Source organism: Cibotium barometz, chromosome 10, assembly GCF_041138505.1.
Source record: "Cibotium barometz isolate CiBa-2024 chromosome 10, ASM4113850v1, whole genome shotgun sequence".
NCBI classification, from domain to species: Eukaryota; Viridiplantae; Streptophyta; class Polypodiopsida; order Cyatheales; family Cibotiaceae; genus Cibotium; species Cibotium barometz.
Window position 1 is genome coordinate 4,439,326 of NC_141055.1, and position 14,424 is coordinate 4,453,749.

The 14,424-nt window shown below is 43.7% G+C and overlaps 1 protein-coding gene across 3 annotated transcripts in view; it reads left to right on the top strand.

Annotated features, from left to right (window-relative positions):
* The window catches only part of LOC147634456 (coiled-coil protein), a 41,013-nt gene that overhangs the window by 12,729 nt on the left and 13,860 nt on the right, over positions 1 to 14,424 (top strand). For all 3 annotated transcript variants that reach the window (XM_086803527.1, XM_086803525.1, XM_086803526.1), the window contains exon 3: positions 14,136 to 14,372. In XM_086803527.1, coding sequence (XP_086659653.1) covers positions 14,136 to 14,372 — 237 coding nt within the window. The remainder of the gene's footprint in view (positions 1 to 14,135; positions 14,373 to 14,424) is intronic.

The window sequence follows — 14,424 nt, forward strand, 5'->3', positions numbered from 1 at the left end:
CAGATTTATCACCTGCTTTGAACTCCTTGAGCTTCCTGGCATGAGGCTCATGATCTTCTCTTTTTCTTTTCCCCTTATCCAACGGGGTAGCCCTATCTGCATGGGCTCCATGGGCCGTCATAGAAGCTTCATGGGGCACGGTGGCATGTGCTCCACGAACTCGAAACTCAGATGCATGTGACTTACCTGCATATGGCATGGTCTCTCCATGAGACAACTCAGAAGGCAAAATTTTTCTGGAAGTAGACCTGTCACCATGAGATACATATCTTGCATGCATGTGACTTTCGTGCCCTCCATGAGCACTGGCATACATATATCTGTCAGGCTTAGTGCCTTGGGGAGAGGATGCATGACGAGAGGTGACAGTCACCTCTTCCTTTTGCATAAAAGATTTCAGCCTCTGGGATGCAGGATCTCCATGCTTCAAACGAGGTGGATTTTTGAATTTCAGCTCTCCGTCGTCCCCCTCTTTGATATCACCTTTGCGAAGGAGATAGGCAAGTGCCAACTCCCTTGGTTTCTTGCCCACTTCACGAGCCATTGATTCAAAGGTTACATCAACCATAGCCTCAGCCTTCCTGGCTTCAATAGCACTTTGTAGATGTGGATCTTCATGCAAAAACTTTAATTCTTGCTCTTGAGCCTGCAAAAGTTTTCTCATATGTTCCATTTCAGCCCTCATAGCATCAGGCTCTTGTTCAAGCATAACTGTCTTTCCTGGAGACAGTTGACCCTTGGATTCACTATCCATAACCCTTTCAAGGGGCTTGTGCCTACCACGCAGGGCATCAGACCCACGAGAGGCACTAGATGGACCCCTCGAATTCGGTACTTCCAAAGGGTTGCCTTGGCTGTCCATTGTGTTCAAAGTTTGCTAAAAGCGGGATGTCTAGTACACAGGTTCGTTTCCCCACTAGGAAGAGGGAAACAACCGTGCTCTGATACCAATGAAACCGATCCCGTCAAGTGGGAAAGACTCCGTTGGACACCCACACGCTTAGTAGCACAACTTTAAAACCACAAATTTGAAATGGACAACTTTAAAACAACTTGAAATTTAAATGAAATGAAATGGAAAGATGGACACCAGCACTGGGGCCGGAACGGGCCGACCCCCCCCTCAATATATGATATATTTATTGGGAGTATTTAATAAATACAATGCTCCATGGGTTCTGAGAACCAGATAATGTCCATGTACATATGAAAACAGTACCAAACAAGTAGGCTCGAATTTCGATGTGGAAGCTCGAAGCAGAACGACCACTAGTGTGGTCCAATCGCTACGGTCCTGTGCTTTCACTGGACTCCGCAGAGAGCGCCTCACTGGTGTTCCGAGACCACGCACAAACAGGCGCTCTCGTACTAACGCCTGGCTCTCCCGATCTCAGCACCTTTGGACCGAGGTTCGCCAATATAGCTTGGACAACCCGGCACCGAACGGGTGTTGGCCGAGCGGGATGAATCTTTTATCAGATTTAAACATATAATACTTTACTCAAATCTGAAAATCACTTACTTGTAGATGGTTGATAGGAAACCAATACTTGTGGTTTGCTGAGGATGAAACCACCCTTGTTGAAGAAAGAGTAGCCTCGTGAAGAATCACCAAGACAAGTTCCACCACAAAGGGCACAGCCGCCTGCTGTGAGAGAGAAACTTCCACTTGCAAGAGAGGAGAGAGACAATACACAGCTACCAGCAGAGGTTTAGAGCTTTGGCGTCTGCATGAAGAAGAGTTGTGGTGGGGCAGCCGACTGTAGTAGCACAGAGGCAGGTAGCCTTCAGGTGATGGCAGCCGGCTGCAGCACAGTAGCCGCCTATGCACAGCAGATTCAACAGCCGCCTGGGGTAAACATGCGCAGCAGTGCCTTGTGAAGATGGCCCACGTCTGAGAGCAGTAGCAACCGCCTGAAGGAGCAGCAGTACATCAGCCGCCTGGTAGGGTAGTAAGCGCAGCCAGCAGAGCAGAAGGTATACAGCCTGCAGTACAGAAGGTACAGCCTGCAGTACAGAAGGTACAGAAGCAGTTGCAGCCAGCCGCCTGGGGAAAAACAGGCGCAAGAGAAGATGATCGCCGGTTGATGAACATGCGCCAGATAGAAGCGATGGATTCTACGCTTGAAGAGAGCCCTTTTTTTAATAAAATTAATGTGTAGTTAACTAGGTGATACCCACGTTTGCATGTGGGTGGGGAGTTTGGGTAGGTGCCCATGCCCACCCCCACACTCACTTAAGTGGGGCTCCCCACCTTGGCCCCTACGTGGGTGCCCAAAGGGAGTGCCCACATTTAAGTGAATGTGAACACCTAACCTTATAAAACAAAGGGGTTAGAATAAAATATTAAAAGCTACATGTGCAACATACTTACCACCTGTTCACATGCACTAAAACTCGTCAGAATACAGAGCAGACTTCACGACTCACTGGCAGGCGTCCCCGCTCAATAAGTAACACGTCAAGCAGGCAAACACACAAATACATGTCATGCGAAAATAGTTTCAAACATGCAAAATATGTGTGCATGTGCAAATAGTAACATGGACATATCTCCCGTTCATGGAACAAGTACAAAATATCTGTCGGCACAAAACTGGCACGACATAAAAACATAAAAACCTGGTCTTCCTATGGAGTGACAGTCCCATAGGTAAGACACAGTTCCAGGCACGAGTTTCCCTATGGTGTGACAGTCCCATAGGCAAAACACGGCACGAATACTGGCTCTTCCATGGCGTGAGAGTCCCATGGATCGAACACAGTCCAGGTCATACACGGGTGGCACTGGTCTGGCTCCCGTCCATATGACACCATCCTGCTAACACACGGGTGGCACCAGTCTGGCTCCCGTCCATGTCAGCAAAATACTGGCCTCTTCACATGAGACACCGGCCTGGCCTCAAGTGAACGAGACGCAAAAACTAGGAATGGACCAAATGGTCGGCCAATTGGTGACACTCTCGAGAAGTATGTCCTTTTGTATGACAAAAGAAACATCTATCCTCCTCCTTGTATTGAGAAAGCTCCTTAGCACTCAACTTGCCACCTGTCTTGCCTGCCTCCGCTTTCTGGTCTGGAGTAAGCTTAGACGCATTGTTCGAGTTCTTGGAGCCAGAGGCTCTCGGGCTCTGTCCTGGGGAAGACCCCGTTTGATTTTGGCCTTTTCCCCTCGAGGCGGTAGCCTTGGGAGTAGCCGGTTGGAAAGTCTTCGGCTTGCCACCATTATGCTTCATTTCTGCACTCTGCGCAAGCGAGAGTGCGTCTTCAAAAGTGGCTGGCCTAAACATACGCACCTCCCATTGGATTTGCGTGTCAAGGCCATACAAAAATTGCCCTTTCTTGTCTGAATCAAATAAGCCTAATTGCAAACATAAAGTCGAAATTCTATTGGCAAACTGAAGGACTTGTTGTGCGTTTTGACGCGCTTCCTTGAACTCGTCTTCGAGTCGCTCAAGGCAGTGGGGCGGTAGAAACCACTTCTTAAGAACGCGGACAAACTCGTCCCACACATAAGCTGCCATACCTAATTTGGTGTGGGCATGAGCCCACTGAGTCCACCAAGGAATGGCATCACCTTCCAAGTACTGGTAGATTCTGAACTAATCTGCATCCAGATGCATTGGTGATAAGCTTTGGGTAGCCTTGGTGGTAGGCATGAAAGGTATATGCGATGATGCAATTCTTCATGCAAGGCCTCCTTTTGTTGTGGAAGTGGCTTGGGCCCTTCAAATTCAGGTGGTCACGTCTATTGATTGGTGGAATAAACGCCAGAACCACCATTGAAGGATTTGCATGGATAGATGGCGGTCTGAACCTTCTCGGCATGACAGTCGTAGATCTAATAGCTTGATGCTTAGAGATTGGGCTTCTTTGTGGTTACACATCGACAACTAGGGCAAGGTTGTGTTTGTCTTTAATTGGAAGAAACATCTGGCACAGGCGAATCTCCTTGAACATACTTCTTAAGCCAAGAAATATGAAAGGTCGAATGAATCTTTCCCCAAGAAGGAGGAAGTTCCAACTTATAATTAACTATTGAATTCTTCTTTAAAATCCGAAAAGGACCATAGAATCTAGGTTTGAGCTTCGGAAAAACTGAGTTTATTGTTTTATATATATGAGACGCCACATATAGTAGAACAAGATTACCTTCATTGAACTTTGCATGTCTTCTGCTTTTGTTTGCATTCTTCTGATATTTCTCTTGAACTCGAATCATCTGATCACGAATTTGAAGAATAATGTCTTGCATTCCTTGAACCAATTGATCGGCTAATGCCACCTTATGTTGCAAAACAAAATTTGTCCGCATAACTGGTGTATGACCATACGGTGCTTGAAAAGGAGTCATGCCGATTGCCGAATGGAAAGAATTATTGTAAGCGAACTCTACCAAAGGCAAATAATCTTCCCATGATGCCAATCGAGACTGAATATAATGTTGAAGCATTTCTTCTAAAATCTGATTCATTCTTTTAGTCTGACCATCTGTCCGAGGATGATATGCTGAATTGAACAAGAGATTGGTTCCAAGAGACTTGAATAAAGAAGTCCAAAATGTTGGGTTTTATGCTGTGTATGCACCCAGAGGAGTGCTAGTGATCATCAATAGATACTGGGGCACTTTTTACTTCAGTTAGTGGAGGTTTTTTCCCCCAGTTTAGCTTAGTTTCACTTATAAACAGTTTATAAGTGTTTTGGTCCACCCGGCACATTTTATGGCCGGACATGTGAACACATCTTTTAGGTCACTTTATTATGTGGCTATTGTACTTCACATTATCAATTGAATACACAACAAGAGTCGTGTTCTCTCTCTGCTTCCCCACGTTTGTATTTTCAGTACCTCCAAACCCTAACCCTAACAGCTGAAAGCCTGCATTTGGTATCAGAGCCACCAGGTTGGCCTGCCTTGCCCTGCCCGTACTGTTTAACACCCAGGCTCATCAACATTAGCTTCGCCTGCAACAACTGCCCGTACAGCTTCATTAGCTTCGCCTGCAACAGTCCGTACACTGCAGCTGTCCGTACGAGTTCGCCGACAGGCTACAGTACCTGCTCGGTACACTGTGCCTGCAACGTGCTGGTCCACGCCATCACCTGCAGCTGTACCTGCTCATTCCGCCATCACCTGCAGCTGTACTGTCCTGCGCAGACAGCCGTACAGGCGACCTGCTGTGTACCTGGTCGCCCTGCTCCGTACAGACCACGACTGCAGCCGTACAGTCAACGTACCTGCACAGTACAGCTGACTAGAACCTGCTACGCAAATCTGAAGTCTACAGTCGACTGCAGTTTCGCCTCCTACTTTCGTACTGTACCTCCTCGCCCTGCTTCCGTACTGCTTCCGCACCTGCTTCCGTACAGTACCTCGACTGTAGCTGCTGTGTACCTGCACACTACAGTCGACTGTACTTGTTCATTACAAATACCATAAACTGCTCAGTACACTAGTGGTAAGCATTACAAGTTTTGAATTTTGGGCATTTTTATTTTCTCTGTGAAATGTTCTGGCAAATACAGGCAAACTTTCTTGCAAAGAAAACTCTACAGGTTTCTTGCAAGGTTTTGGGTGTAGTAACTTTGGGCAATTTTTGGGCATTTTGGCACTGTGTAAGCCATTTTTGCTGCTCTTCTCAGTTAGTGGTGCATTGTGTTGCACATTCAGAGGATTGAGAGTGCAAGCATATTTGGGTTAACTGTATTCAGTGGAGTACAGTTGCTTTCAGGGTTCTTGCTATTGGGTTTTTTGATACACAGGTACAACATTGTGCATTGGCATAATGGCAAATCAACAGTAGAGTGATGTATTCACGTATTTGTCTAAGGAAGACAAATTGGACGGCACGAACTACTCCTTGTGGAGTTTTATGCTGAAAAATGTGCTCGTGGCAAAAGGTCTTTGGGATTTTGTTAGTGGTGATGAACCACGTCCAGGTCCATTGGCTCCAAAGACTCCTCCCCAAGGGGGTGCTCGTGGTCGAGGACAACAGGTACAGGCTCCAGGTCAGCCATTGCCTGTTCAAAGAACAAATGCTCAGAAGACATGGGATGCCAGAGATGCACAAGCCTTGTCACTCATTGCATTGTCAGTACAGAGGTCTATTATACCACATATTCGTTCAGCTAGCTCTTCACAGAATGCATGGGTGACTTTGGAGCAGATGTATGCTGCTCGTAATGAGGCTCGGATCTCGTTTTTGAAAAGAGAGCTAGAAAATCAGAAAATGCATGAAGGAGATGATATGTCTAGCCACTTAAACAAGCTGCAGGATTTGAGAGAGCAACTCATCAATGTGGATGAGATTATTCCTGAGACACAGCTTGTGTCCACCATCTTGCACTCTTTGCCAAGATCTTACTTGGCTTTTCATACCTCTTTGAACCTCAGCATGAGGATTGCTGTTGAACCCCTCAAGTATCAGGAACTTGTTGCTCTCTTGCTACAAGAAGAGCAAATGAGGAAGAATCTTGACATGTCACATGTACATTTGTCTACTTTCATTTTCTATGCAACTTGCAAGTTGCAACATTCTAAATTTTTATGTTTTGGGTAAGTTGTAAGTTGTAACTTCTCTAAGTTTTGCATCTATATTTATATTTTTAGGTATTTTTTAATGGACCGTACCTCCACGGTATTTTTATTTTCAAAATTTAGTGGTGCGTTCTAAGGCCGTATTTGAACATACCGTACCGAATCGAACTTTTCATACCTAACAACTATGCCAAAAACTCAGAGTCCAAACTGCGCATGAAAACAGTTTTATGTACATCCTGTGTGGCACACGTATTTGATGATAGCCGCTCTTGAGATCAATTCGGCTAAAGCAAGTTACATCTTCAAGGTTGTCCAAAATGTCATCAATGCGTGGAATGGGAAATCTGTTCTTTATTGTTACTTTGTTAAGGGCACAATAATCCACAAACATTTTGTATGTACCATCTTTCTTTTGCACCAATAACATGTGTGAACAATAAGGAGATGAGATGGGTTGTATCAACCCTTTCTCAAGCAAGTCATTTACTTGCACCATAATCTCTTCTTGCTGACTAGCACTTACCGTATATGGAGGCCGATTGGGCAGTGTGCTACCATGTATCACATCAATACGATGATCTTCAAGACGCTCATGTGGTAACTCACCAGGCAACGCATCTCGAAAACAATCACTATAGCAATGTAGGAAATCTACTCGCTCTCGAGTTAGTTGATCAACATTCACTCTTTCATGCTCAGCACTCTCTCTTACAAAAACCAAGTAAGAACAAGCTGATTTCTTAGCAAATCCCCATCAGATCTCCTCGTGGAACGCTCTTGGTACAAGACTCAAAACTTGCAAACAAACAAAACAAACAAGAAGGGGGTGCAGGCATGACTCACCTCCCAACCTCGACAGCCGTGGGCAAGCCCACAAGACTTGGCTGTCCCCACCGAGCCACGAGCTGAGCTAACTAGATGGACGGACAGACCAATCTCTACCTCGTGACGTCCCATAACGCCACGAAGCTACCCTCGCAGGCCTCAAGACTTCTGCCGGCCTCGGCTGCATGAAGCAGGTGCACGTCTGCACTAGATCCAGACTCCAGATCATAGAGCTCTCACAAATCATGCGAGACTCTATATGACTAATGACTAACCTTGGCCACCCTTTTATAGGCTCTTGGCCAGTCATCGGGTGTCCACACTTGGGCGCCCGCTCGTCCATACTTGGGTGCCCGCCCGTTAGTCTATCCCTAACTCAGCTCGCCAATCTGCCTGCCTAGCTCCAAGCTTCCCCCCTCCTCTAAGAGCTCACTCCTGAGCTCACTAAAAAGCCAGGGTAATCTCTCTGAAGAGTAGTCAATGTCTCCCATGTAGTGTCCTCCTCAACACGATCCTTCCACTTGATCTTGTATTCCGTGATAAGTGTATTACGTAATCTTCTTTCACGAAATCCAAGAATCTTTTCAGGTTCGTGTGAAACAAATGTCATGTCTTCGACATCTATGATTTCTTGAGGAGTAACTAACTGGTCTGTTCCACCCAGTACTTCCTTAAGTCTACTGACATGAAATACAAGATGAACTTTCACATGAGAAGGCAAATCCAGCTCATATGCAACTGAACCAATCCGTCATGTAATACGAAATGGTTCACAGAATCTAGGGGATAATTTCGGAGATCGACCTGTCCGTAAAGTCTTGGAATCTTTCGGAACTCGCAAATACACCATTGTTCCTTCAGAGAACTCTCTGGGTGAACGATGTCTATTAGAATAAAATCTGTCTCGGTCTTGAGTACTTCTAATAGATTCCTTCGCAACTTGTAACATTTCTTGCATATCTTGCAAAAATTACGCGCTGCATCATGCTGAAGTCCTGAGAATCCATTGTAACATGTGATCTAGGTTGAAAACCATACATAAGCATGAAAGGACTAAAACCTATACTCGTATGCTTAGTACTGTTATAAGCAAATTCTAACATAGGAAGATAATCCTCCCATGAACTTTGTCTTTTGGATACATATGCTCGGAGCATATCCTCCAAAATCTAATTCACTCTTTCAGTCTGGCCATCAGATTGAGGATGATTTGAGGAACTCAAATTCAAAGTTGTTTCCAACTTCTGAAAAACAAGTTTCCAAAATCACTCGTAAACTTAGAGTCCCTATCATTGACTATGTCCTGCGGTAACCTATACAGTCTAAACAATTGCTCGATAAACTGTCATGCTAATTGCGTAGCTGTAATATTCTTCCGGGTCGGTAAAAATCTAGCCATTTTTGTCAAGCGATCTACCACAACCCAAATAGAATCGTGGCCTTGATGTGTTCTTGGCAATCCGGTAATAACATCCATGGAAATACTTTCCCATTTATTACCTGGGATTTGCAAAGGATGCAACAACCCAGCCTATCTAAAGCGTTCTCAGCTTTATTTGCTTGACAAATTTGACACTTGAGAACATAATCTTCTACATACCCTTTCATTTTTGGCCAATAAAAAGTGTGTTTCACTAACGATAATGTCCTGTGTACCCCAGGGTGTCCAGCAGAAGGGGCGTTGTGACACTCCTTAAGAATCTTCGACCTAATGTCCGGGATCTGTGTGGTACACAAATTTTGTCATTACGGAATAGTAAACCATTCCGAATCATCCATTGGCCTCCTGCAGCCTGGAAGGTCGGCTGTTCAGTCATCAAGTCTTGGTCAATCAATGAGCTCCCGTCGTGGATCTTCTGCCATAATGGACCAAAATAACTATCAGTCCTGCAAAGTCCTCTCAATGACTGAAATAAGTCAGGAGAAATCTCGGTGAACGACAAAGTATTCACCTCTCTAATTCGACTAAGCGCATCTACAACACTATTCATGGACCCTTTACGATAACGAATCTCAAAATCAAAATCTTGCATTAACTCAGCCCAATGAGCTTTCCTTCCTCTCAAATCATCCGCATCACACACATACTTGATTGACTGATGATCAGTCAATACCACAAACTTGGAGCCATATAAATAATGTCTCCAAACCTTGAGAACGTGAATCATAGCATAAAGCTCCTTCTCAAGGATTGGCCAACGAGATTGATTGTCGTCTAGCTTTTTACTTTCAAAAGCAACAGATCTACCATCTTGAAATAAAGCAGCCCCGATGGCATAGTCACTGGCATCAGTTTCAAGAACATAAGGCCGACTAGGATCGGGTAATGATAAGATAGGTGCTTTCTTGACTTTATCTTTCAAAAGTCTGAAGGCCATATCCAAATCGTTATTCCAAGTGATAGGCTGATTTGACTTACGTCCAATACCTTTCAACAAGTCAGTCATCGGTAGTGTGAGCCGAGAGTACTCCCACACAGATTTTCGAAGAAAAACAACAAAACCGAGAAAAGAACGAAGTTGTTTCACTGTTCGTGGTATAGGCTAATCCAGAACCTTCTGAACTTGGTCATAGTCAACGCTCAATCCATCTCTAGTAATCTTGTGTCCCAAGTAAATGATGTCTGTCGTAAAAAACTCACATTTACTTAACTTAGCATATAGTCGATTCTGGCTTTAAATAGATATGATAATCGTGAGATGTCTAACATGATCCTCAAGAGTACGACTATATATCAAAATATCATCCAGGAACACAACCACAAATTTTTCCAAATGTTCACGAAAAAGATCGTTCATCATTTGCTGGAAAGTGACTGGAGCATTGGTTAACCCAAAAGGTAATACGAGAAACTTGTAATGGCCATACCTAGTCCGAAAGGCGGTTCGTTCGACATGCCTTTCATGAATACGTATCTGGTGATAGCCAGTACGTAAATCTATCTTCGTGAAATATTGCGCTCCTGCTAACCGATCAATGAGGTCATCTGATCTAGGGAGAGGATAACGGTTCTTAATTGTCAGCTTTTTCAATCTCTTGTAATCTATACACATTCTCCAGGTGTTGTCCTTCTTTCTTCTAAGCAACAGAGGTGCACCCCAAGGTGATTTACTTGGACGGATCTGGCCTATCCTCAGATAATCTTCGAGTTGTTTAGCCAACTCATCTTCCTCAGCTTGGCTCATCCTGTAAGGTGGAATACTAATAGGATGAGCACCAGGGATCAGGTCAATACGATGATCTACTACCCTTTCAGGTAGTAAGCCCTATGGCAGTTCCTTAGGAAATACATCTTGAAATGAATCAAGTATCTTCTGTAATTCTTTGCGTTCAAATACACTTAATTCGTTGACATCCATAGAAGGTATGAGAAATGAAGAACTATATTTACAAGAGGTCCCTGAGAGGGATGTATACAATCACCTAAGATACTATACTGTGTTGAAAAGAAAAAATATGACTAGACCAATCTATCTGGACTTGAAGAGTCTTAAATCACTCAATCCCTAATAACAAGTCTACATGCTCTAGGTGCATAATATAGCATTCTAGAGTATCTTTGTAGTCCTGAATCCGGATTGGTAGCATCTCCACCTTTCGATCCCATACTTGCCGACCCGCAGGTAGGCGTACCTCATAGGTATGATCACTGGGTGTCGTATCAAGACTCAATTTCTGCACAAGTTTGTAGTTAACAAAGTTGTGTGAGCTGCCAGGATCTAGAAGAATGTGGATTCTATGGCCATTCACTTCTCCACCATAAACTCGGAGAAGATCATGCAAGCTAAAAACTTTAGAGTTGAACAAACAATCAAAACATGTACTACGGTGAGAAAGTACAGTAACTGACGTACCTGTCAAAGACAATTAGCTAGCTGCCTTTGGCTTGGGTCCTGCGTTGGTCTTTGCACTCTTTTGCTTCGGGCACTCGTTACGTATGTGCCCTTTTTCTTCGCAGATGAAACAATGTCCCTCCTTCTTGAGCTTCAAAGCTCTAAGGAGACGTTTCTTCTTCGCTGGTGTCGAACTTGAATTCTTCGAAGATTGGTCCGAAGACTTTTCTTCAGTCGAGTTAGCCATTGGTGCGGAGAACTTTTTTTTGTGCTTGTTCCCCTGCTCGGTAACGGGTTTAGACTTGGAAGAGACCATTGTATCATCATAGATGCGAGCGGAATGAATGGTATGAGTCGGGTAAACTGGCTACGAAGAACCCCAAAAGAGTTGTGGGATCCATCTTCGTAGCTTTCATTTGCAAGTCCCTAAATTTCTGGAGGTAGACCTCATAAGTGAGGTGCTACGAGGTCATGGTCAAAGCTGTAAACCGGGCAACATCATAATCATCCTCTTTATTGAGGAATTCTTTCTTGAAGACATCTTTGAATTGTGCCCAAGTCGATGGCTTAGGGTTGAGTTCCTTCCACCAAAGCAAAGCTTTGCCTGAGAGGAAACCTACTGCTAGCTGGATCTTTTTCCCATCGTCATATGGATGGAACTGAAAATGGACTTGCCACTTATGTAGCCAAGTGTCCACTATCTCCTTGGTACGTTGCTTTTTCTTGCCCCCGAACTGTTCCGGAATAATGTTGGGGCCTAAAGCAGAGGCCAAGGTATCCATACCCGAAAGAGTAGATAGGGTAGTGGTCAAAAGAGAGATGGAGTTCTGCAAAGCCTGCATCTGCGCGGCGATTTATGCCTGAGGTTTCGAAGAAGTAGCTTCAAGAGCCACTTTAAACTCTTGGAAATCTGATTTTGACACATAATTGTCAAAAAGATCGGCATCGGTATCTTCCGTAGCCAGCAAGCCTTCGTGTTCAATAAGGGGCTCCAACTCGGATTCTTGGGTCGACATCTTGAAGAGGGCTAGGTCAGAGAAAAATTAATCTTGCAGAAATAAGAGTGCTAGGGTACTCGAGAGCTTGAGAGCTTGAAAACTCGAGAGACGTGTGGCAAGAAGCCCACTTAAGGGGTTTATATAATCTTTCCCAAAAGCAATCTTGAGCTTTTGCTTTTGTGTTTATATATATATATATATATATATATATATATATATATATATATATATATATATATATATATATATATATATATATATTCTGGTTTCTTAACCTTTAACACTAAGTGGGGCTTTAAACACTTTTTTTTTAAAAAGGTTAATTCATTAAAAAAAACAAAAGCTAGATTCGGCGTTTGAATGCTTTCACTATTTTTTTTCTACCCACCTGGATTCGGCGCTGCCTGACGCCTGCGTGGCCTGAAATTTTCGCCGCCTGCGCCCTACTTTGCTGGCTGCAAAAAATTGTGGCCGCGTGCGCGTAGGTGTTGCCTCCTACGTAGGCCTCGCTGCCTACGTAGGCCTGGCCGCCTGCGTGCGTAGATAATCTTATAACTGGACCCACTCAAATATCAAAAACAATAATCTATTAGATATCACGTACCAGATCGGACACCATGGTATATGTCTCTAACGTGTATCTCCATTTGAACCTCCCAAGAGATCAACTACTCTTGGGTTCCTCTCTCAGATCACCCCTACATGGTCCGGATCTAGACCTTCAGATCTATCCACTAGTTCAAGTTCTTCTGATTGGTCTACAATGCATTCGAGTAATCAAGGAGAATCTTGGTCCATGTTGTTTAGCTAAGTACAACTCTAGAAGCTATCAAAAATTTGCTTCTCAGTACTTAAGCAAACTAAACTCCCTCCGCCTATGTCTACTCCTCATGGGTGTGAAACCCACGAAACCCTCTAACAAAGGGGAAAGAGTTACAAGGGCACTAATGGATTTATCTGCTCTGTGTCGCTATTACCTGGAGTCTGCGTGATATAAACATTACTTGAAAGTGACACCTTCACAACACAAGCATTTCATTGCATCTTCCATAAACTTGATTGTTGACCAAGCTTATGAGGATTAATGAAATCTTGAGGATCAATCATACGGTCCATAAGGTGTTATATAGATCAATCATAGCTTTTTCATAGAGATAGCGGATGTCTTGTGTGAATCATCTCGTGTATAGAGATTCTGATCAAGTTGTGTTTTCATCGTGTGTATGGTCTTCCTTGTTAATTTCTCTTTTTCTCTGGACAACAATGACAAGTCTATCACCATGTTGAAGCCTGTCTTCCCATGGGATTAAGGTCCTTACTTATTCTTTTTGATGGTGGCAGGTGAGTGGTGATGGAGTAAAGGATTGGGATTTTTGTAACATCTATATTACTTAAAAATTATATTTAATTCTTCATTGTGCTATATAAAGGCTTTATAAATGGTTTTTGCAAGTATCGATTGCTGCTGAGAGATGATGAGGTCAACAACTTGCCCTAGCATCTTTCCCCAAAAAAGAACAAAATTAGAGCTTTACAAACAATTCTAAGCTTTTTCTTATTCAGTACACCTTAGTGTTGTTTGGTCTTAATGGTTTTGAAAGGGCCTTTGTAAACTGAAGGTGATGTAGTTTGGCATGGCCTGCAAGGTGTTAAAACCAAAAACTATACAGCGTAGGTTTAAGAGGGCAGCTAACAACACATTAACGTCAATAAATTCCTTGGCTTACCAAATGCCAAGTACTCCCATTCTGCGATCTGTTTATTGATGTAGGTTTGCCACATATCATGCTCACATCAATTCTTGCATGGTTAATGCAGACGGAAGATACTGCTTCCTAAATGCTTATCATCTGTTCCTTACTTTTTGGGTCTTTCTGGTGCTATTTATTGACAATCAACACCTTTTCAAAGGTCTGATTTGAGCCTTGGTATTGGCAGAGTGGGAAACTGTGCTGTGTGTTGGCTTAGCGAAGCTGGATGGCCTGTCACCAACTACAAAGACCCCTGAACTTTCAGCCCAAGAAATCAACACTTACAAACAACGAGGACGAGGGGCATTTACCTTTGGAGAAATGGGCATGTACAGTGACAGGCTGACTATGAGTCCAAAAAAACAAATCCAAGAACATGACATGACAACTGAGGAAACTGAGGTTTCAAGTGTGTATCCAAAAGGCAAGTGCTTCAAATTCTTTGTAAGCGAAGGGTGCAGGCTTCTAGAGAGAAG